The sequence below is a fragment of the Centruroides sculpturatus genome, unplaced genomic scaffold (genome assembly GCF_000671375.1).
Source record: "Centruroides sculpturatus isolate CEXI.00-Female unplaced genomic scaffold, Cexi_2.0 scaffold380, whole genome shotgun sequence".
NCBI classification, from domain to species: Eukaryota; Metazoa; Arthropoda; class Arachnida; order Scorpiones; family Buthidae; genus Centruroides; species Centruroides sculpturatus.
Window position 1 is genome coordinate 323,304 of NW_019384570.1, and position 23,003 is coordinate 346,306.

A 23,003-nucleotide genomic window follows, 5' to 3' on the forward strand; every position below is an offset into this window, starting at 1 on the left:
GTAAATTCGGTTTGCGCGTATAAATTTTTTTCGTAGATAAGACTTACTTTGATTAAGAAGAAAAATTTCTTTTAACAAACATAAAGTACGCCGAAATTAATGAAAAGATAATTAATCTACTTTGTCTACAGAATATATTGGGATTATTTACGAGTTTATATAGAATATATATTTATTATAGTAATGCATTCTTCTTTCCTTTATCCCTCTCTTCTTCGTTCCTGTCTTAAACCAAAGTTTAGGGATCGGTTGCTTTGATGTGTTATCTTTATTTCTCTCTGTCTCTTACATCTTCATCTATCAATCCCTTTTCTATCGCGTCAGTTCTTATTTTATCTTGCCATCTCAATCTCTGTCTCTCTATTACTCGTTTTTTCATAAATTTCCTTTATTAGGCTCGTACTCTGTCTACGCATCGTATCTAGTTTTATAATAGGAAGGACATTCGCTTTTGTATCTCCTCTAGTGTAAAATATATGCGATACTGGACATGTAAGAGTTACATTCATTAAATATTTGGTTATTCCTACTTATATAGGATCGCCGGAATGACTTACTCGCTTCCAAATATTTAATTTACTGGCACCTCTTCGTTAAATTTCCGCTATTGTATATATACTCCTTACGTTATCAGTCCACAGTTCTCTTGATCTCGGACGGATAGCAATTAAACTAATAAATAATGATGGATAAGTAGAAAATTTGATGAATAATATAAGCTGTTAACGATGGAATAAAAATAATTAATGGATAAACTATTAAGTAGATTAAGAATGAGGAAGGAAAATTTCTAACAGAAAGTACACGGGAAATGAATGAAAAGCTAATCAAATTTGTCATTATTTGCAGAATTAATTCTAGAGTATTTTGATTACTTAGGGAATATTTCAGACAGAAATATGTTTATTCATTTTCTGAATAAATGTACAGTACAAACATTAAAAACTTATTTTAATCTTATTTACACGTGGACTAAATTTAAAATATTTCAACCATTTATAAAATATTCTTATAACGTGAGAGAGAAAATGTAGTTTCAATTCTCATTTCTATTATCTCTGGCTCTAATACCATTCTTCTTTGAAAATAGAAGAGAATAATAGTATTTTAACAAGATTTCACCGTTTTGAATACTAAATATTTAACACACACTGACTCTCGTCAAAGCATCATATTGTTTGTATCTAATTTTTAAGTTTTATTTTGAAATATTGTGAATTCTTCCTCTCTCTTTTCTCTTTCTGTTCCCTCTCTTATCGGTTATCAATTGTTTTGTTTAGCGATATAATTTTTGACTTAAAATTTACACTTCTTAATGAATACATTATCTAAATTATATAGAAAACTTTAATATTCTATGTGAATTAATTGCGGATATAAAATGTTTTCTTTGCAGAATGTCGGAAAGGCGATTCTCCACCAAAAATCTCGAATATCTGAATCAAGAAACCGTCGGAAGTCAAGAATGTAACAAAACTCCGCAGCAGATGCAGGGAAATTTCTGTTCGCTAACGTCATCGAACCATCAATCGTGCAAGAAATGTCCGGATATCGGTATTCCTTCCAACTATTCTCTCGGACTGATTCAACGTTTAGAGAAGTGCAGATCGGATTCGGGACGTTTGGAATCGGCAGACTCTACGCCACGTTCTAATTCCTTATATAGAAGCGGCTACGACAATTTGGCTGTCGGGCATTTCATGCCCCAACAAATAAATTCCGGTACATTTCTTTTAAAAAGGTCTATGTCTAAGTTACGTTTAAGTTAAAAATAATTTAACTCTTCAAAAAAAGTTACGATCAAATTAATTCTTCCTTTTGAAGGTAAATCAAAAATATTCTTCTAAAAAGTTTGGCTTAATTTTTATTTTGATTTTTTTAAGTTTTAACAGTTTAATCTTTAATAATGATTCAAAGTAAGTATTGAAAATTAGAAAGTTTTCTAAATTATTTAATTAAATCTTAGTTTTGAACAAAGTTCCGTTTATAGTTTCTGTTCTTACCATCCGTTTGTTGAAAATTTCTTAAATATAATTGTTATTAATTATTTAAAGTTTCAAACAGTTTATCTTTTTATAATAATCTAAAGAAGAATTTTTTTAATTTGCATACGACACACAAAATTTTTTATGGATATATGTGAAACCAATACGTGAATATAATTAAAAAAATATAATTATATTATTAAATACTGATAATGTCAGCCTATTTTTTTTAACTTATTTCTTCTAATTTTCGTTTTGTAATCTGAAAAACCTTTAAATTATTGTTGATTCTGTTATTGCCTTAATATAAACAATCGTTATATCATATAGTCTATATTGAATTATTCTAGTATCTAGATTATTACAATATTAGGACAGAACGAGAAGTGGAAGATGGGACGAAGGTTTCTCAAAACATAGATTAGTTCATTTTCTATTATATTGATTCTTCGTCTGTAGACGACCAATCCATCACAATTGACCATTGTTACGTATATCAGAGTAATGATTTAGTAGGACAAATCTAAATCGTGATTTATATCTAGAACGGCGCGCTCCATTTCTAGAACTGTCCAACTTATGGAACGAGTCAAGTTTTTAGGGGGTCGGAATTTGATTTTTACACGCGATACGTCATTCGTCCTTCGGATAATCTTTCTAATAACTAATTTGGAAAGATCGACGTGTACATAAGCATCGGATAAAGGTTTATTCTTGTTGTGATTTCCTTAATGGATAATCTGGCATCGTAATAGAATCTTAGTGGCATCGATACAAAAATAGTTAATTATAATTATGTAGATTAAATGTGTTTACACGTTAAATTTTATTTACAACCAACTCCATACATCCAAGCGAATGTAATATTACTTAGGCTAATCTGTCCAATTAATAAAGTCAATGAATATCACTTATATAATCTATTTACGTTTTGATAATTAAAAATGTTTTTTTCTTTATAAAAATGTTTTTCTTTTAAATTCTCGAAAACGAGAAAATATAATATTATTCCGGGATATGTGATTTAATAAAAAGTACAGTACAGTCTCGGTAATCCGACATATACGAGACCAAAACAAAGTCGGATGAAGGAGATTGCCGGATCGTTCGAAGTAAGGCGAATTCGATGCCACACAAACGAATTTGATAGCGCAGAGTCTACCAAATTCGTCGGCTAAGGATAATGATGTGGCAAAACGTAAGTTAGACACCACTGATGGAAACAACCGAGCGTGCCGCCGTCGCCGGTAGTCCGTGTTGCCAAATTGGTGGATTTCCACTAAATTTAGTAAAAAATTAAAGTGCCGACTCTGAGAAATTTAGTGGGAATTACAATATTTTCGTTGGGAAATTTCGAGGGACCAAATTTTGTTTGTACATTACAGTATTTTGTTATAGAATACTGTACATTATCGAGCAGCCTACGAGGGTCGTCCCAGAAGTACCCGACCTGACATAGATGGCGGTACTTGTTTGAAAAAAAATGACTGTGTTCGAAAGTATTAACCTTATAAAGCTTAAGTTTGAAGTTTGAAGACGTTACGTTGTATAGTATTTTTTGGCAGCCATAAATAGTGAACAATCTCAGTGAATTTGTAAACATTGAAAAAATTTGTCATCGTTATGTGATACAATACTTTCATTTGAAAGGTTTCAGTCCAACCAATATTAAAGCTGAGCTAGATTCTACTCTGGGGGAGTCTGCTCCCTCGTTTACAACAATAAAATATTGGGTGGCAGAGTTTAAACGAGGCCGTACGAGCTGCCAAGACGAACATCGTAGTGGTCGACCAAGTGAGGTGACCATGCCAGAAATGGTGGAAAAAATCCACAAAATGGTATTGGATGACAGTCAACTCAAAGTGCGAGAGCTAGCAGACATGGTAGGCATTTCAAAAAGTGCTGTACATCGCATTTTAACTGAAAATTTGGACATGAGAAAGCTGTGCGCAAGATGGGTGCCGCGTTTGCTCACAATGGGACAAAAACAGCGTCGTGAGGATGTTTCAATCGAGTCTTTGGCAATGTTTCGCAGCAACAAAGCCGAGTTTTTGCGTCGATTCATAACCATGGATGAAACATGGGTCCATCACTTCACACCTGAGACGAAAGAACAGTCGAAACAATGGACTGAAAGGGGAGAATCAGCTCCAAAGAAGGCGAAAACAGTTCCATCTGCTGGCAAGGTCATGGCGTCAGTTTTTTGGGATGCGCCCAGGAAAAACAATCAACGGCAAGTATTATGCGAACTTATTGCAGCGCTTGAGTGATGAAATCAAGAAAAAACGGCCACATTTGGCGAAAAAGAAAGTGTTGTTTCATCAAGACAACGCACCAGTTCACACATCCGTTATTGCGATGGCCAAAATCAATGAGTTAAGGTTCAAATTGCTTCCTCACGCACCCTATTCGCCAGATTTAGCCCCCTCGGATTATTTTCTCTTTCCAAACTTAAAAAAATGGCTTGGTGATAAAAGATTTGCCAATAATGAAGAGGTGGAGTCTGAGGTTGATGGCTATTTTGAGAAGCTCGACTGTTCTCACTATAAACAGGGGATCGAAGCTATTGTACATTGCTGGAAAAAGTGTATCGAGCTAAAAGGAGACTATGTTGAAAAATAAAGATATGCTTTACCAAATTTTTTGTGTCTTCTTTGTTAGGTCGGGTACTTCTGGGACTACCCTCGTAAGATGACGAGCCTAACAATCTGTAATGTTGAGTCCAAGCTCGATTATTTAAGCTGGAGGTCGATATCGTGTCACGTTTAGTGGAAACTAGAGTTTGAATTAGTGGGAAACTTATACGACTTGTCAGTTTTACCAGTAATACTCGAATCCACTAGTGCCAGATTACCGAAATTTTATTGTATTTAAATCGAAGAGGAAGACATTTTTATATTATTTGAGCGACGTCATAGGTTTTGATAAAAGATCGATTTGTGTTTTGTTTCAACCATCTTGTAGTGTCTGTAGAAAGACTAGAAGAATTAGTTCGTTAATTTTTTACGTATACATTCTGCGAACACGCTAGAAACAAAGACCAGTAAATTTAAATAAAATAAAATACAAAGACATTTTTGTATTCTCTTTAATTTTAAATTTCAACGCTTTTACTATCGTCGTTATCTGTTTTTCTTCCTTTCTTCTTTTCATAAAAATGTTATATAAGTGTTTATACACTTGGCAATATTTTGATAGCGCATTCAACGGGGACTTTTTTCCAAAATTTTTTCTCATATTTCAGAGCTGTCATATCTTAAATTCATTTTTTACTTTCCTCTAAGAACATTCGGAAATAAACAGAAAATTCGTGCCAAAAATATATATTTAATTCACTGGTTTTAATCGCCGATTGTCGAGAAATTATTCTGATAGAAACATTTGTTTTTTTTAACACCTAAACTTTTTCAGATTCTGTATTTTTTAGAATATCAAGCGTTTAAGATGCTTGACTATATCAAAGACGAAGTTGTACAGTACGTTGGTATGTCGGTGAAATGTTTTTATACTGACACAAACGTGGGGTACTTAGTTTTTTGCACACATTTCACACATTAGCAATATCAAACAGATGTGTTTTGGAAACATCTGTGTACAGTTAATTGGAGAGATCGGCTACGCTAAATTACCTTCCGAATTAAGTCGTATTCTCGGCAAGAATACAACTTAATACTTTTTAATCCTGTAATTTCTATAATTTCTAGAAAAATTTTATTAAAAAAACTTTTTATAAAACATGGAACGTTCACTAGAAATTTAAAAATTGTTTTCTAAAATTTATATATAAAGAAAATCGGTGTAATTTTTCCTCAGTTGTGATCATTTTAGATTCACCTTTCACATTTCAATAACATTCTAAATTTATATTTGTCGTATGATAAATATCGATGTAAAATATTGATTAAGGATCCTTGAAATGAAGTTTGCATTGAATTTATGAAAACTATAACATAGGGTATAAGAATGTAATTATTTAAATGCCAAAGGAAAATAGTTTTTAAGATAATATTATTTAAAAGATTTTCAAAAATTCTCATGAATAAAATACATTGCGACCCAAAAGTCAGTTAATCGTTTTTAAGTAAAAGAGTTTTATTTTACAGTGTCTCACTTAAAATCGGCCGACTGAGATGAAATATTAATGATGTTAATTTTGTAGGAGATATTTAAAAGAAAAGGTTACAAGACAGAACTATAAGTCCTACGCTAAACGAAGGAATATATTGACAAAAGTATATGGACTATCGACGTGGATATTTTAAGTCAGTTTTAACTCGATTAAGCGTACACAGAGGTGCATAGATGAGCGAGGACACCACTTTCAACATCTTTATAAAGTTTCTAACGAGTGTCTTTGTCCTAAATTCATTTGTGTGGTTTCTAGTGAACGGGCCCGATTTTACGTGGGACTGGTCTGTAGTTTCTGCTAACAAAGTTAACAAAAACTGCTGTAAATAAGTCTTCCGTGTTTAATAGACAATTTATAGGATTCTGACGTATTATAGCGTATTATAGATATTTATCTTATAGTGTAATGTTTCGAGGTGATGAAATTGGAACACGCCATAAGTTGTCTGCATTAACTAACCCGTTATAGGCCTGGCCTTTTCCATGCCCGTCAAAGAGTTTGCCTTCAGATCCTATTTAATTGGAATTCCTCGACAAACCAGAAAATTCGCGGGTTAACGCTCTAGTCTACGTTGTTCAGCCTAGATTAGCCGCTGTCTGGGTATATTATTCGTCAGTAATTGTTTCTTATTACCGTTGCCGCAGTGAACTTTCAGTCGACGAAAAGCGCCCTTGTGTTTACGATGTCATAATCGATGCAAGCTTTGCGGTTTCTCGCACGTATGCAACAAAATAATGTTTAATTTTAAAAAATAAACAGTTCTTTTTATAGGATTTTATAAGTTTCTTCTTTTCACTATTTTTTTTCTATTCCTTTCTCTCATTTCTCCCGTCTTTTGCACAGATTACAGTATTCAATAAGTTATTTTTTAGAATTAAATTTAGACTCGGAGTTTTAATAACCAAATAAAATCATAGTGAAACTAAAATTTAATTTTTGATATTAATACTTATTATGTCCTAATTTTTTATTCTATGAGAATTTTTAAAGTACAACTGTGTTAAATAAATTTCAACCGTCAAAAAAGTAAGTTATAATTTCTTGCCGTCCGCTAAAAGTAACGATAGAAACGATCATAAAATCTGAATATTTTTATCTGCGATGCTTACCCACTCTGTAAATAGTAATAAATATCGACATATGTATTTAGTATATTATGTGGTTTGTTTTTTTAAGCGGACACTTTTTTGAATCTAACACGTGTGGGGTAATTCGGTGAGGTGGGCACGACGAGTATGTAATCCTATATTCAGCCATACTCTATCTAAAACATATTTAGAGTAAGCGTAACCTTATTTTTACGTAAATAAATCGAAAACCAGCGTAAGTAATTTTTTGACTAATAAATAGAAGGTTAATTAGATTAAATATTGGAATTTCAATTGGTAGAATTGTTCAGTTTAACAGTGTCAATGGATCTGTATTTGGGTTTTATCACCAGGAAATTACATAAGGAAAGCTATCAACTCGCCTAAGACGACTAATTCTATATTACAAAAAATATTAGGGAGTCTAGAAATAAATGCTGTAGACGTGAACTAAGAGAAAGAGTGATTACAGTAATGAAAATAATAAAAATGAGACGATTTTCAAAGTAGATAGGGCAGATACCACAAATACAAATGGAGAAGAAAATCAAACGAGATGCTGGAGATATAAAACTGAGGATTGACTGTCGAAAGTGTTATAGTTAAGAGTATAACAAAAGATCAAGAAGAGTTTAGGGAGTTTTCTGGTAAAAATAAGAACGAAATATCAGAAACTGATTAAATAACTAAAAGAAATTACTTTGACTTTCTGTATTTTTTGAAATTATTCCTTGTCTCACGTATTGTACGAATACTTTAATTTAAATTTGAACAATAATTTTAATTAAACGACATTCGATTTTTATTCTTATCGTTTATTTTATTTTTAAGATAAGTACGACCCGTCTCGTAAATATTATCGACGTTGCAGCCGTTTAAAATAAATGTCACGAACTCGATATATTAAATTTGAAAGGTCGAAGAAAAAAATTACGTCATATGGAGCGAACAGTCGACAACTATCGTATCACCCGACAATAAAAAACAGTGAATGAATGAATGCGTCAATGACAGTAGTATAGGCATTACAACCATACAATAATCAATTTTTATGAAAATTTTTGATGAAATTATGCGTGTTTTATTAAAAATTAATTAATTAAATAACGAGAATTTTTAGAAAAGACTAAATTTAGGTGGAGGGATGCTAAATGGCTATGATAATATGCCTTTATTTAGGTCGGGTTCTGAAAAATCTGGTCCCGAGTACAAGTAGAGGCATAGATTATCGGGCATAGAAGGGCCCGAAGATTTAATCTTTTAAGTAAGAAACATAATTTATCCTTATTCTATAGAAAATGTGATTTTTATATAGGCCTATAGAATAATCATAATGGTAATTTTATATAAAACTAAAAGATAACTAAAGCCCGCAATTATTTTATATACACATAAATGTATGTAATTAATAGTTTCTAACAAAATTATTTTTAAAATTAACAAATTTAGATTACATTTATCTTATTTGCTATTAATAATTTTGAAATAAATATAGTACATTTAACAAGCAAAATCACAGAGAGGAAAGTAGAAAATAAGAAATAAAGAAAGCCAAACTAGAAGAGTAAAAATAAATCATGGAAAATAAAAATAAAAAAGTAAGTATGGTGTCAAGTATAAAATACTGTTTTACAGAAGAGACAAAAGTCTGTAAACAACAAAGATATGAAAACAAAAGTTATAAAACAGAAAGGATTTACGTGTGGAATGAAATCTTGGCTCTCCACCAACAACCTAAATGTTAAAAATACATATATTAAGTGTTGCATTAATATTGGAAATACAAAAATATATATAAAAAGGTTGAAGTGGCATTCAAAAATTATAAATATAAAAATTATATAAATAATTAAAGTAGAAAAATTAACTAAATTAATGTATGATGCCCCCTTTCTACAGTCTTGGAGCACCGCTCTTATTACTATATTCCGGCTAGACTGAAACAAGTATATATTTGTGCATTTCGAGGTCCAAAACGGGAAAAATCTTCGGAACGGAGTGATTTTCTCTTTTAAAAAAACCATGTAGAACAGAAGCCTGCCAAACCGGAAAAAATATTCGGTACAGTGCGGTTTACACAGGTTTTACTATATCTAAAAGAGCGAGGCTTGATTATCTGTCCTTCAAACTGTTACTACGTAAAATAACATGTCAGTCGAAGTAATTTTACGATAACTTTAAAGTATTGAATACCGTCTGATCACATAAAGGCTCTCTTGGCATTTACATGACAGAAAAACGCAAAAAAATAAAATAAAAAGAAATAAATCTAATAAATGTATATAAGTTATGTATATATTAAGAGATAGTTTTAAAACTGTAACATGTGTATGTTTTATATATATATTAGATTAAAATATATTTCCTGCTTCGTCTTTGATTTAAATGCACTGTACAGTACACTAGAAAGAAGCAGACGAGAATATTGTTACTATCAATAACTTTATCATTTGTGAGTTTGCATCTGCTACCGGTTTTACTTGGAAATTTATTATTTATATACGTTGTACGCCTAACTATCAAAGGATTAATTTTCAACAGAGGTGTCGATTTACATCGTCTTCCTCTTCGATTTTAAGTATTACCTTCCGGAAGATAACCGATTACGCTGCTTTATTTTTTTTATCATTTAATTTCCGAATGCTTCCAGAGAAAAAAAAATATACAAATGTGGCATTTCGGTTTTGTTTACGACGATAGAGAAGAGTTGGAAGTTGCCCCTTGTTGCTTAGTTTTTACCTCCCCGAAGGGTCCTTTTAAGCCACGCGCGGCCACGTGATACCGTTACAAGCCTTTCCACTGTCTCTGCTGGGGAGAAGTCGACGAGGGGGGATGGTCCCGCTGCTGGAAAAAGTCGAGCCATTAGAAGCGCACGTGCTAATCGAAACGAAAATGTGCTAGATGAACAGATTAAATAGTCGAGAACACAGACTATTAGTCTTATAAACGAGGCATTTTATGGAGAGTATTCAAAGTTTTAAAAACGATGCCCCCAACACAGTAGTCCCGATAGTATACCGGCAAAAATTGCTATAGAAAAATGTTTAATTATTAAAGAATACAAATGCATTTAACGAGTAATTTGACTAACGAACATGTTTCGGCATTCGAACCCATTTAGTTTAATATTTAGAATCTATCCGTGCTAAATCGATAATTGTTAATTTCTTGTAAACCGTAGACACTGGTTCGGAAGAGAATAAATTAAGTAAAGCGCGGCGCAATTTATCGAAAGATTTAAGTGAAAATTAAGAAACGGGATCGATAAAGTTCGTAACTTTGTAAACCGAATGAAGCGAAGAAAAAAAATCTCGAAGGAGGNTAATTTCTTGTAAACCGTAGACACTGGTTCGGAAGAGAATAAATTAAGTAAAGCGCGGCGCAATTTATCGAAAGATTTAAGTGAAAATTAAGAAATGGGATCGATAAAGTTCGTAACTTTGTAAACCGAATGAAGCGAAGAAAAAAATCTCGAAGGAGGTCTGACAGGAAACGGCACTAGGACGATATCGCCGGTAGTGAAAACGGACAGCGACGATTACGTTGGGACGACGTGTCTGTTTAGCACGTGTGACGTATTCCTTCCTTTCGATTTTCCTCTTTCCTCAAATAAAACTTATTTTCATATGGAAGTGGAAACAACGACTTCTTCTATTTACCAAAATTAATGGATTATAGGTAAGTGGAAAACTTTCCAGCTTTGTCCACATCGGTTTAAAGAAATCAATTCTTTGTAAGTTCTAGAGATAGTTTCGTCTTCTATATTTGCCCCCTTAATGTTTAAAACAATGTTTATAAATTATATATATATTAGATTAAAATATATTTCCTGCTTCGTCTTTGATTTAAATGCACTGTACAGTACACTAGAAAGAAGCAGACGAGAATATTGTTACTATCAATAACTTTATCATTTGTGAGTTTGCATCTGCTACCGGTTTTACTTGGAAATTTATTATTTATATACGTTGTACGCCTAACTATCAAAGGATTAATTTTCAACAGAGGTGTCGATTTACATCGTCTTCCTCTTCGATTTTAAGTATTACCTTCCGGAAGATAACCGATTACGCTGCTTTATTTTTTTTATCATTTAATTTCCGAATGCTTCCAGAGAAAAAAAAATATACAAATGTGGCATTTCGGTTTTGTTTACGACGATAGAGAAGAGTTGGAAGTTGCCCCTTGTTGCTTAGTTTTTACCTCCCCGAAGGGTCCTTTTAAGCCACGCGCGGCCACGTGATACCGTTACAAGCCTTTCCACTGTCTCTGCTGGGGAGAAGTCGACGAGGGGGGATGGTCCCGCTGCTGGAAAAAGTCGAGCCATTAGAAGCGCACGTGCTAATCGAAACGAAAATGTGCTAGATGAACAGATTAAATAGTCGAGAACACAGACTATTAGTCTTATAAACGAGGCATTTTATGGAGAGTATTCAAAGTTTTAAAAACGATGCCCCCAACACAGTAGTCCCGATAGTATACCGGCAAAAATTGCTATAGAAAAATGTTTAATTATTAAAGAATACAAATGCATTTAACGAGTAATTTGACTAACGAACATGTTTCGGCATTCGAACCCATTTAGTTTAATATTTAGAATCTATCCGTGCTAAATCGATAATTGTTAATTTCTTGTAAACCGTAGACACTGGTTCGGAAGAGAATAAATTAAGTAAAGCGCGGCGCAATTTATCGAAAGATTTAAGTGAAAATTAAGAAACGGGATCGATAAAGTTCGTAACTTTGTAAACCGAATGAAGCGAAGAAAAAAAATCTCGAAGGAGGTCTGACAGGAAACGGCACTAGGACGATATCGCCGGTAGTGAAAACGGACAGCGACGATTACGTTGGGACGACGTGTCTGTTTAGCACGTGTGACGTATTCCTTCCTTTCGATTTTCCTCTTTCCTCAAATAAAACTTATTTTCATATGGAAGTGGAAACAACGACTTCTTCTATTTACCAAAATTAATGGATTATAGGTAAGTGGAAAACTTTCCAGCTTTGTCCACATCGGTTTAAAGAAATCAATTCTTTGTAAGTTCTAGAGATAGTTTCGTCTTCTATATTTGCCCCCTTAATGTTTAAAACAATGTTTATAAATTATATATATATTAGTTTTTCTTCTGTTAGTTCTTACGTGATTAACACTTATGTTTTTTATTTGACTTTTAATTTTGATAGAATAATTTCTACTTTGGTGCACATTGATTACTATATTTTACGTTTTTACGGGCGAAAACATATTTTATCTAGAGTCATAACTGTAGTTTCGAGTTTTGAGCAGTTTCTATGGGCTATAAGGTTAAAATTCTGCTTAGAACTCGAATCTGCACTTTTAGACTATCCAAAACAGGATTTCGTATGTAAATAATTTTAAATTTCGATATTTATCAGTAATTTATAGCATTCGATTATTATTTTCGTCTTGTTTCTGAGCAATTTTTAACGCGCGATCGACTTAATTATCTTTTTCGGATTTCGGTTTTCGATCCTAACATTTCTATTTAATCTGTTAAATAAAGCGTTAAAATTTCTTCTAAAGTTTAGGTTATAATTACAAAATTTTGTCCCATAAAATATTTTAACAACTAAAGTTTAAAACACAGATTAAAAAAAAAAAACCTAAAATTTCTTATAAGGCATAGATTATAATGTAATTATCTGTATTTTAGACTTTAATTATTAAAATATTTTACAGAACAAACTTTTTAAGCTAAAACTACAAAAGAAATCTTAGAAATTTAGAAAATTCTATTGAAATAATTAGAAAAAATGAACTATAAAAGATAGATTTACTCTCTGTATACATTTTTTCAGATGTATGGAAAACACGCGATTAGCAAGCCTTGAAAACAGAATAGTAAATTAGATTTTAGCTTTTTGGCAGAGGAGTGTATTTAAATTGCGTTTGAACGAATAAAAAAGCAAATAAATAAATGAAAAGACAACCAAAAGGAAGCGCTTTGTCGAAAAAATGACGACGAGATAGAAATTCAGACACTTTAAAAGCGAGTAAGGCCTGCACAACCGAATCAGCAATGGTAAAGATGATCGTCAGTCTTTTTCCCACACACGTGAAAGACTTTTAGAGAAATAAACTATTAGAGAATCTCAAACATAAAAAACCTCTAAAAATTTTTAAGGACGTTCTTTCTACCTATATTAATATTTTTAAAATAGTCGGTAAATATTAAATAATTAAAATTGTTTTCTAATGTGTTTAAAATATAGTTTAATTAATACATTACTTTCTGCAGGACCATTTTAAATCTTATCATTTTTATATTTTTAAATAAACATTAATTATATAAATTCAATTAAATTAATTTTAATTGTAATTTATATATATATATTTGTAATTTTAAAACAATTATAGCAAACTTATTTCGATCAGAGGAACATTTCTAAATGATTAGAAAAGATTTGCGTGAAATTTATAGCAAAGAATAAAATGAAAATAGTAAAAAGAGAGAAATTGGATCGCCTTTTATTCTTATAATTGCCTATATTTAAACAATAAAATCTTTATCTATAATAATTCGAAGATTAACGATCTTTAGAAATATTAATTGTAAAAAACAGTCGATAAATTTTACATTTTTGCATTAAAATTGCATTTTATATACAGCGATTTGAATCAATTAGATAATATAGGGTATGAGATACGACGACACTTTGCTCGTGTTCTATGATTCGGTATCGTGGTAACGCGATGACTATTGAAAATCGCGTAGGTACTTATGCAATTCGAATTCCCAACGGTAGTAAGGAATAATTTGCCCGTCAAATTTCCATAATAAAATCACTGTGTTAATTTGATTTAGTTAATGGTTTTAATAGCATTAACTCAAACGCTTGTCATCAATGAAATAAGAATGACGCTCTGGAATTTATTGAAGTTGTATTTTTAAAACCTTTTTTTTAACTTTAAAAGAGCGATTAGAGAAGAGTTAATTTAAAATAACCAAATTAATCTATTAAATTAAAAGAAAAACACTTTATACTACAAGATTTAAGGAATGTATTAAATTGTTAATTCCGTCTTTTTTACAAATTAATATATTTTATATTTAATAATAAATGAATTATTTACCCGAAATGAAAATCGGAAGAAAACAATGCTTAATTGTTTTCTAAAGTTTAGACGTAACTAACATAAATTGATACATTAAATAGAACAAATTCGTTTTGTACTCTTATTAAAGTATGGCTTCTTTCTAATTATATCTGAGTTATGTTAGGAGTTATTACCATTATTATATTCTCTTTGCTTTAATATATAATCGAGTAGATAATAAGAAGATTCTGAATAATTAATTATAATAAACTACATAAATAGAAACGAAGTGGATAAACAGACAATTTAAAATGATTTTTGTGTAAAGCAGGGCCGCCAGTAAATTGGGGCACGTGCCTCCCTTTTCGTCTGTGTTGCCCTATTCCTGATTCCCAAGGGGCACCAAATTCCATTATCAACGAACAGAAAATTTACGACTTGTAGCCTATTCTGCAAATATAAAAAGTAACGAACGATATCTGTCCCATGAAAATTGGTCGTAAATACGTTGACCAAAACTTGGCCTGGAAAACAAGGAATGTGTCCCGTTTTCGAGGCCAAGTTAGCCCGATTTAAACCAGTGCCACCTTCCGTGTCGAATCATAGTTTGATGCTTCTTGCATAATGTACGATACCCGTTTTTATATCTCGTGTCCCCCTTTTTATAGTCCGTGGGCGCCGCTGGTGCAAAGTCATTTCTTAATTGCTTTCCAGGTTAGGTCAATTACCAGTTGGAATCTTAGTAAATTATTTCACAAATTATCTGTTGGATTTCTTTTCTATTGTTTAATGAAAGCTATTTGTTTCTCTTTCGTCTTCGACAATAAACTTTATCTTCAACTTAAATTCGAACTTATCGAAAGTATTTTAGAAACTCCAAAGCTTAAACCTCCGAAGAAGTAGAGTGTGATTAATGAATAAAAACAATTTCGTTAGTAAATATTTGAAACAAAGGACATCAATGAAAGTAATGGTAAATAGAAGATAAGAAAAAATATTTTGGCAGAAGTGGACGAATGATAAGAAAAGAGAGTAATAAAGAATGTCGAAGCAGAGAGAAGTTCAAATAGTGCAGATGGATTGAATACTAAGTTCCGTAATGGCAGATATCCAACTTTGAGAATTAACCTACAAAGCTACGAGATTGACATCACAACCGCCTTTTATTTGTCAAAATCGTTACTACTACATATTTATATCTTTACTAAGGACGATCAAAGTCGAGTGTTGTAGATTAACGTATTTAAATAGGCCTATATATATTTCATATGATTCTAATAATATCGATTAAAATGTAACAAAAGCAAAGCGCAAAACCTCAGTTGCGTAGGCTTTTTTATTCACGTATCAGTATGTTAGGCTTTTTAAATATAACGTGTTCAGAGCTGTAATGAAGGGTTCTTAGTTACTTTACCTGCATTTCTAGAAGATAATCGATAAATAAATTATCTTTCTACAGTTTGCCTCTTTAGTGCAAACGTCCTTAAAATTCGGACATTTTTACTCATAAGAATTATAAGAATTTTTTAACTAAGGGTATAAAGTCGAACTTTCCTGCAGTTCGACTTTATACTTGTAATTGTCTTTCTACTTTCTACTTCTTCAGAGGGTACACTACGATGAAGTCCAATATAAAACGATACGTGGAATGCCATTTATGTTATTCGTGGCTTTTGAATTGTAAATGAAAGTGATATCTTCACTATCGACAATCCGATACTATCAGATAAAAAGTATTTTGCATATTTCACACATTTTCCAATGAAAAGTATGAAAATTTTCACCAAAATACGGAAATAAAATGAGTATTCCTATATTTCAATTAGGATGTCAGCGACGTTTAATTCATTTTTGAAAATATTTTAATAGGAAAATTGAAAAATATACAGTATATATTACGAAACAAATCTAATAATAATACTAAACGTTTATTTAATTTAGATTTAAACGTCTTATTAACTTAGAATTTTTTAAAATGTATTTGAGAAAGTGCTCTTTTCTTCCGCAGATGATAGATAAGTTATCCGTTTCCTAAATCTTTTTCCTGTTTTTATAAAGTCATTCGACGAAAGACATCACTCCGTAAGGACTTATTAAATCGAAGCAGCTGTCTTTCTTAATTCACAGCTGTTTTCGATGCCCCCACTAAGTAGCCGTGTGACGTATCACGAGCGGGTTATGTCGTTTATATTCTGGCAGAGTACAATGCCATTGTCATTTTGGTGTCACTTTTAAACCCATTGTTCTGCATGTGTCGTTGGCTTTTGTTAAAATCACAGTTGTACCTATATACGTTCTCGATCTCCAGATATAAAAAGAACAAGGTTTAATTCAAACTCTCGACGTGGCTTCAATTTAAGATTATAAATCTCTTGACAAAAAAGTCGAGACGTTATTCCAATATGTTACAGAAAATGAAAAATGTCTATTGTATTACCTGGCAATATTTACTTGTTTTTAATTCAGTTTTATAAAGTTAAATTACTGATGCTTATGTTGTATTAACAATTTCTAATTATACTTGTTTTAATTAGAAATTTTCCAAGTTTTAAGTTTATTTTTAAATGCAGTCTTTACTAATATATAAGGTTAACACTGTATAAGTTTATATACTTTAACGAATGCTGAATCAGAGTTTTTATTGAAAATATCATTCAATATCAATGATTTAGTTGCTATATATTTCAAAACAACATAATTTAGACATATATATTATGATAAGTCTTTGAGGCATTTGACATCATTTCGAGTTTTAGATTGTTCAAGATAAGTATTTAATGGCATTCTTGAACAGACGAAGTGAAATGTTCACCAAGAAACGGGTTTAGACTATTGTATACATTTCTTCACTTTTCTTAATTTTTGCAATTTTTCTATTAAAAGGGCACGTTTGAATTTGTGATTATCAAAATGTATAATCTACGCATCCTGTGTACAGATACGGTTCTAGCCATATTTTGGGTGTTGGCGGATTCATATCTTTTACTACTTTCAAGGTGAAGGCCGACTGAGAGACATTCAGACGACGTAATTAATATCTATGGATTCTATTCACAATCGAGGGTTTTTTTAAAACTCTTTCCCACCCTACGGGCACTAAGATGGCCTTTTTAGCCAGCCCATTATGGGTTCGGCTAGATCCATAAGTCCCACTATAAGAGCGGCCGGGTGATGAAGAACGGAGTCCGATATATCCGGACGGACCACCTCCGAAAAATTTCGAGAGGTTTTTCGACCCGTCCGGATTCGATTCCGGATTCTCTAGAACCATAGGCTATCACTTTAACTGCTCCGCCACTCGGCCGTTTACAATTGAGGGCTAGTAATATTTATAATACAAATAGAAGTTACAAAGTATTTTATGTATATATTTGTGTTTATATTCTAACATATTGTTTGATTGAAGTACTCTTTTTTCCTTTGCAATCCATTTTATAAAGAAGATCATAAAACTTAGTCGAGTAGAGAACAGGGCCGTCGAGAGCTTTTATGGGACCCAAGTAGAGAGGGTCCATGAAAGCTCGGCTCCACACCCTTTTGTCATTTTTCTTTGAACAAATGAATTACGTAGAATGTTTCTTCATCAATAAAAAAACAATCTCGACGATTGTATTTTTGTTAGTAAAAAATTATTATAGAAGCAGGAACAATTATATCTCGCTAAGTTTTCCCTAGACTCGAAGAAAATTTCTCGTTTTTTCTTCTCGGCGACTCTTGTAGAAAAGCAAATTTTACTCAAACACAAAATTCATGTTGAGGAAATTTCAGTAATTTTTTAAATTCATATGAAAAGCCATTATATCAATACATTATGCAAATTATTAATCTGGTTTCTTTTCTTTTCTGGGGGGAAATGTCTTTTCCTTGTATTAAAATTTAATAAACAAATATTTGAAATATTTGTTAAGCAAAGAAACTAAATTTAAAATTATGACAAATCTCTTTTGGTTTTAAATGGAAAACTAAAGTCTATTCTATACATAATTTTAATGTTTTTATTTATTTTTTTTCTAACTTTTACAGTTTTGGAGATATTTGATTAAATAATAGTGAAACTAATATTGAGTTTCTTTCTTTGGCACGAAGATTATGTACTTACTAATCGTGTATTTATAATTATGCTGCCGAGACCCAAGTTTAAATCAAATAAAACCGTTTATTGTTACCTAACTATTAGAAAATTGTTTATAAGATATATAAGGGAAGTCAAGAAAGAGGCCAAGCGTAATGTTCAATAGGTGTTAGAGGCCTAGTCTTAACTCTTTGGTAATAACAAAGGGGCACATTCGATATCATACTATAAGTAAGCGAAATGGACTCTAATCTCTTACGTGCTAATATGCATTAGCTAGATCCGTCTCTCGCAGTTATACATAAGATTAACTCGGGTATTTTTGTAAATTTATGCTTCAATAATTTTATAGATTTCATCCATCCGAATGATGTAATATATTTTCATATATACGTATGTAAAATTAATTAGTAGAAGTATAATTTAAGATTATTTTAAGAATGCAATACATTTGCTCCATCGAGTGTAACCGAATTACGAATAATAACTGTTTCAAGCAGGTTTTAATCGTTCTTAAAAGGATGTCAGCGACGTTTAATTCATTTTTGAAAAGATTTTAATAGGAAAATTGAAAAATATACAGTATATATTACGAAACAAATCTAATAATAATACTAAACGTTTATTTAATTTAGATTTAAACGTCTTATTAACTTAGAATTTTTTAAAATGTATTTGAGAAAGTGCTCTTTTCTTCCGCAGATGATAGNATTTAAGATTATTTTAAGAATGCAATACATTTGCTCCATCGAGTGTAACCGAATTACGAATAATAACTGTTTCAAGCAGGTTTTAATCGTTCTTAAAAGTAAAGCTGGGTTAACTGACTTTCGGATTTTTTGTATTTTTCTCATTGCGAGAATTTCGTAAACTATGAATTAATTAAAACTTTTCATCTAAGAATAAGTAGTTTTATTTCCTTTTATAAAATACTTTTGACAATGCCACAGAAACTTAAAAAATATAAGATGGCGATGCCAGAATAACGTCCATAGACGAATGATTTCATTGGCTAACTGATTGAAATTTTGAACCGCTTACATATTAAAGAATCTATAAGTTTTATTACTTTTTATCCGTATATTATCTAATTTTCTGTAGCGATTTTCTTGTTTTCTACCTCATAACTCGTCATTCACTTAAAAATCAATGCGAATTAAATATTAAACAAATAATTTAATAATTTAAAGATTTAATTGTATTAAACATTTCATTTCACAAATTCTAAAGCAAAATCTAGTTATCGTTTTTTTGTTTCAGAGACAAAAAGATCGTTTGATTCTATTAAATAAACAGAAGTTTTCATTGTCACCAAAGAAATTCTTCGAATCGCGTCCTCTTTCGAATAATCGTTGCTAAGTCGGAATTTCGTAGAAAGATTCTCCAAGTCATTCTCAAAGAATGATTTAAAACCTCTATCACAAATTAAATCTATTTTTATCTCTAGCATTTGATCTACATTTAACCTGACCACCCACCGGTGCTAAAATCTAATTCCTCCTCTTCTCGAAATCGTATTAAAATCTCCTTCAATTGCAACACGCAATTTATGATTATAATAGTCAATTTTTTTAAAAATTTATTTCACTTATAAGTGGAATTTAAAAAAAAATTGACACATTGACGTAAAATCTATATTGTAAGTGTAATTTTAATCGATATCGAAAATTTATCCATCTTACTTTTTAAAAGTAAGATGGATAAATTTAAAAATATGAATTAAATATTAATAAATAAAAATTTTCTTTAACAGGTTTGAATAGTTCAACTATTAAGAACAGTTTACCGAGATTAAAGTGCCTTACTACCATGCATTTAGACATTTTGCCCTCACCTGTGGGAAGCAGCAATTCGCCTCTTCATAACAATCTTAGCAGTTCTGCCAGTCCGTTCGCAGAGATGTCTCCCGAGTCCAATTATATTCATTCTGCCGGAAACAAAGACACTTACGACGATGCCGAAGCGTTAATCGACAGTAATCTTCTTTGCTACAACCACGATCTTCTGTGCAACTATCCGGACGACATGCTGGCCAATCTCATCGCCACCGATCATTTGTACAGTTCGTGTTTAGAATCGAACAGTTGTCAGTCTTCCAATTCTTATCTAGACGTACTTCACTCCAACGATCTGTCTTCGATATTCCTGTCCCCTCAATCTTCGTCAATCAACACTCCACCGTCGGAAATTCCGCTTTCTCCGTCACCTATGGAAAAAGACCAAGCCACTTGCATCAAACCGGAGACACAGTTGCCATCATCCAGAGATTTCTTGGAAAGTAATTTGGGTGTCCAGATGGCTCCACCTCTTCCAACGAATTATTCCGATTTATCGTCTTACCCCGCATCATTTGCCAATCCGCGACATTCCTATTCCAGTCGCAGTTCTCGGAATAAACGTTCGCTCTCCATTTCGCCCCTCTCCGCCGAGGGACTGGACCTGAATGCCATTATTAGAATGTCTCCCACGTCACTAGTGGCTTACCTGGGTGGATCTCACAGTTCCTCTTCTAGCATGTCGCCCGCCGGGGACAAGACCGGATGCTACGGGCATTTATCCGCGCGAAACAGCACCGGTAGTCCGCAGTCCATATTTTCTAATCCCAGATTATCTTACTCGCAGAATCAATTGCCAAACATTCGGGACGAGTCTATGGGCCTGGACGGCAATCTCGCCGTGTACCAGAGCATGGAAATATTAGAATCCAATTGCTTCGTGGCCAACACCAGCGGCTCGCTCCCTTCTAATCGAGCCGTCCTTTCCCAGAACGATTCCTCCCATTTTCTGGAGAATCAGCGGGTGAAATCCGAGCCTTTTACCGAATCGTCCTGTCTGTATTCGGCGGAATCTTCGGGAAATCTACCGCCTCAAGTGCCCATCCACCCTCCTCCCAGTTACGATCAACACATGGCACGAAAATTGAAATTTCAAAAAAAGAATTCTTCGGACAGCAGCCAGAGCCAACCTTCCAGTTATTCGAGTTTCGATAGTTCGGAAGGGGAAAGAGCCGCCGATGGTACCGATACGGAACAGGGAAAACCTCATTACGTGTGTCGATGGGTGGATTGCATGTCGACGACGTTCTCTAACCAAGACGAATTGGTGAAGCATATCGAGAAGTGTCACATCGATCAGAGGAAAGGAGAAGATTTCGCATGTTTCTGGCAGAGTTGTCCACGAAGATATCGACCGTTCAATGCTCGATACAAATTGTTGATTCATATGAGAGTTCATACTGGCGAGAAACCTAACAAGTGCACGGTAAGTTCTTTGCTAATTCTATAAAATAATTCCTCTTCTTTACACATCTCTATTCGTTTCTTTTATTTAAAGACGAGGTAAGTCGGACAAATACAAACAATTCTTTTGAATTCACTCGTAGCCAAAAGTATTTCTTGTTTCCAGTTGTATCGAAGTTTTCTAATTATTTCGTGTTTCCGGCACGAAAATTAGAAAACTTCGATAAATAAAATGGATTATTTTTCATAAATATAATATTAATTATAATTAATCTGTCGATTGTAATTAAACTGTTTTCTATATCCGTTGTTATTTTAGATACTATCCTTAATTAATGATGAAATTACTATCCTTATACCGTCTTTTCCTGTAATATTCATTATGAATTACTTATAGATGATGATATTAATTTGTTCAAGAAGAAAGATGAATACGAAATGACTGTTAAATATAATCAAAAAAGTCTGTTTACACACCGGTGTTTTTACTATATTGTTATGAAATTTAAGAGGTGAAATACATAAAATATTTTAGATGAAGTACTGTAAATACATTTTCCGTATTTTTTTAAAATTAATTACAAAAAAAAAATTTTTGCTTATATCAACAATACACTTAAATGCTTTTGAATGGATTTATTCAGTTAACAATTTTCGTTCAGTTTATGCAACGATGAGAAAAATTTTTAGGAAAATGTTGCCAATTTCGCAACCTTTTCATATTAAGACGTCGATGCCAAGATTTTAATTTATTAGCTTCATTACGTAAACCTATCTGTTTAATCATAACTCATTTTTGTTTTGCCGAAACCTTTCTACTTTAAACTTTGATATATTGATTATTATTTTTGTTTTTGTTTTGAAACACCATGGAAGACCATCTGGCTTTAATTGCCTGTTAAGAAGTAATAAAATATTCTGGTATTGCAAGGAGGAAAATGTTAATTTGAACGTTAAAGAAGAAACATTAAAAAGAGTATTGTTCCCAAACTTTTAGAACGAAACCTGCAGAAACTTTGCGAATTCGGATAAGTTATGACTTAGTTATCAAAAAGTTACCGAAATAAATAGAATTTTTCTATTTTTATTCTATTCTTTTATTATTTATTTATATTTTTACATAATTTATATTTTTACATAATTTTCACGAGTTTAATTATAGTCGTAACAACTGAAAAGGAGTATACCGTTGCATCCTATCGTTTGAAGATAATTATTCATTTTGATATTCTTTCTATCGAGTTGATCCTTGACGTAAGTTGCAGGATCAATTGTTAATATAATTTTTCCACTTATATATTAAACTGTTTTAATGTNATAGAATTTTTAGACATCCTTTAGATCCATTCGTATTTATTAGAAATCTTTATAAAACGTCTATTAATTAGTTTCACTATCTCGTAGTTCTATATAGTCGTAACAACTGAAAA

General features: G+C 32.0%; 1 protein-coding gene across 2 annotated transcripts in view; it reads left to right on the forward strand.

Moving 5' to 3' along the window:
• Positions 1 to 23,003, forward strand: part of LOC111624155 (zinc finger protein GLIS3-like) — a 37,772-nt gene that overhangs the window by 4,147 nt on the left and 10,622 nt on the right. For both annotated transcript variants that reach the window (XM_023366952.1, XM_023366953.1), the window contains exons 2-3: positions 1,397 to 1,722; positions 20,088 to 21,595. In XM_023366952.1, coding sequence (XP_023222720.1) covers positions 1,398 to 1,722; positions 20,088 to 21,595 — 1,833 coding nt within the window. In that variant the 5' untranslated portion in view covers position 1,397. The remainder of the gene's footprint in view (positions 1 to 1,396; positions 1,723 to 20,087; positions 21,596 to 23,003) is intronic.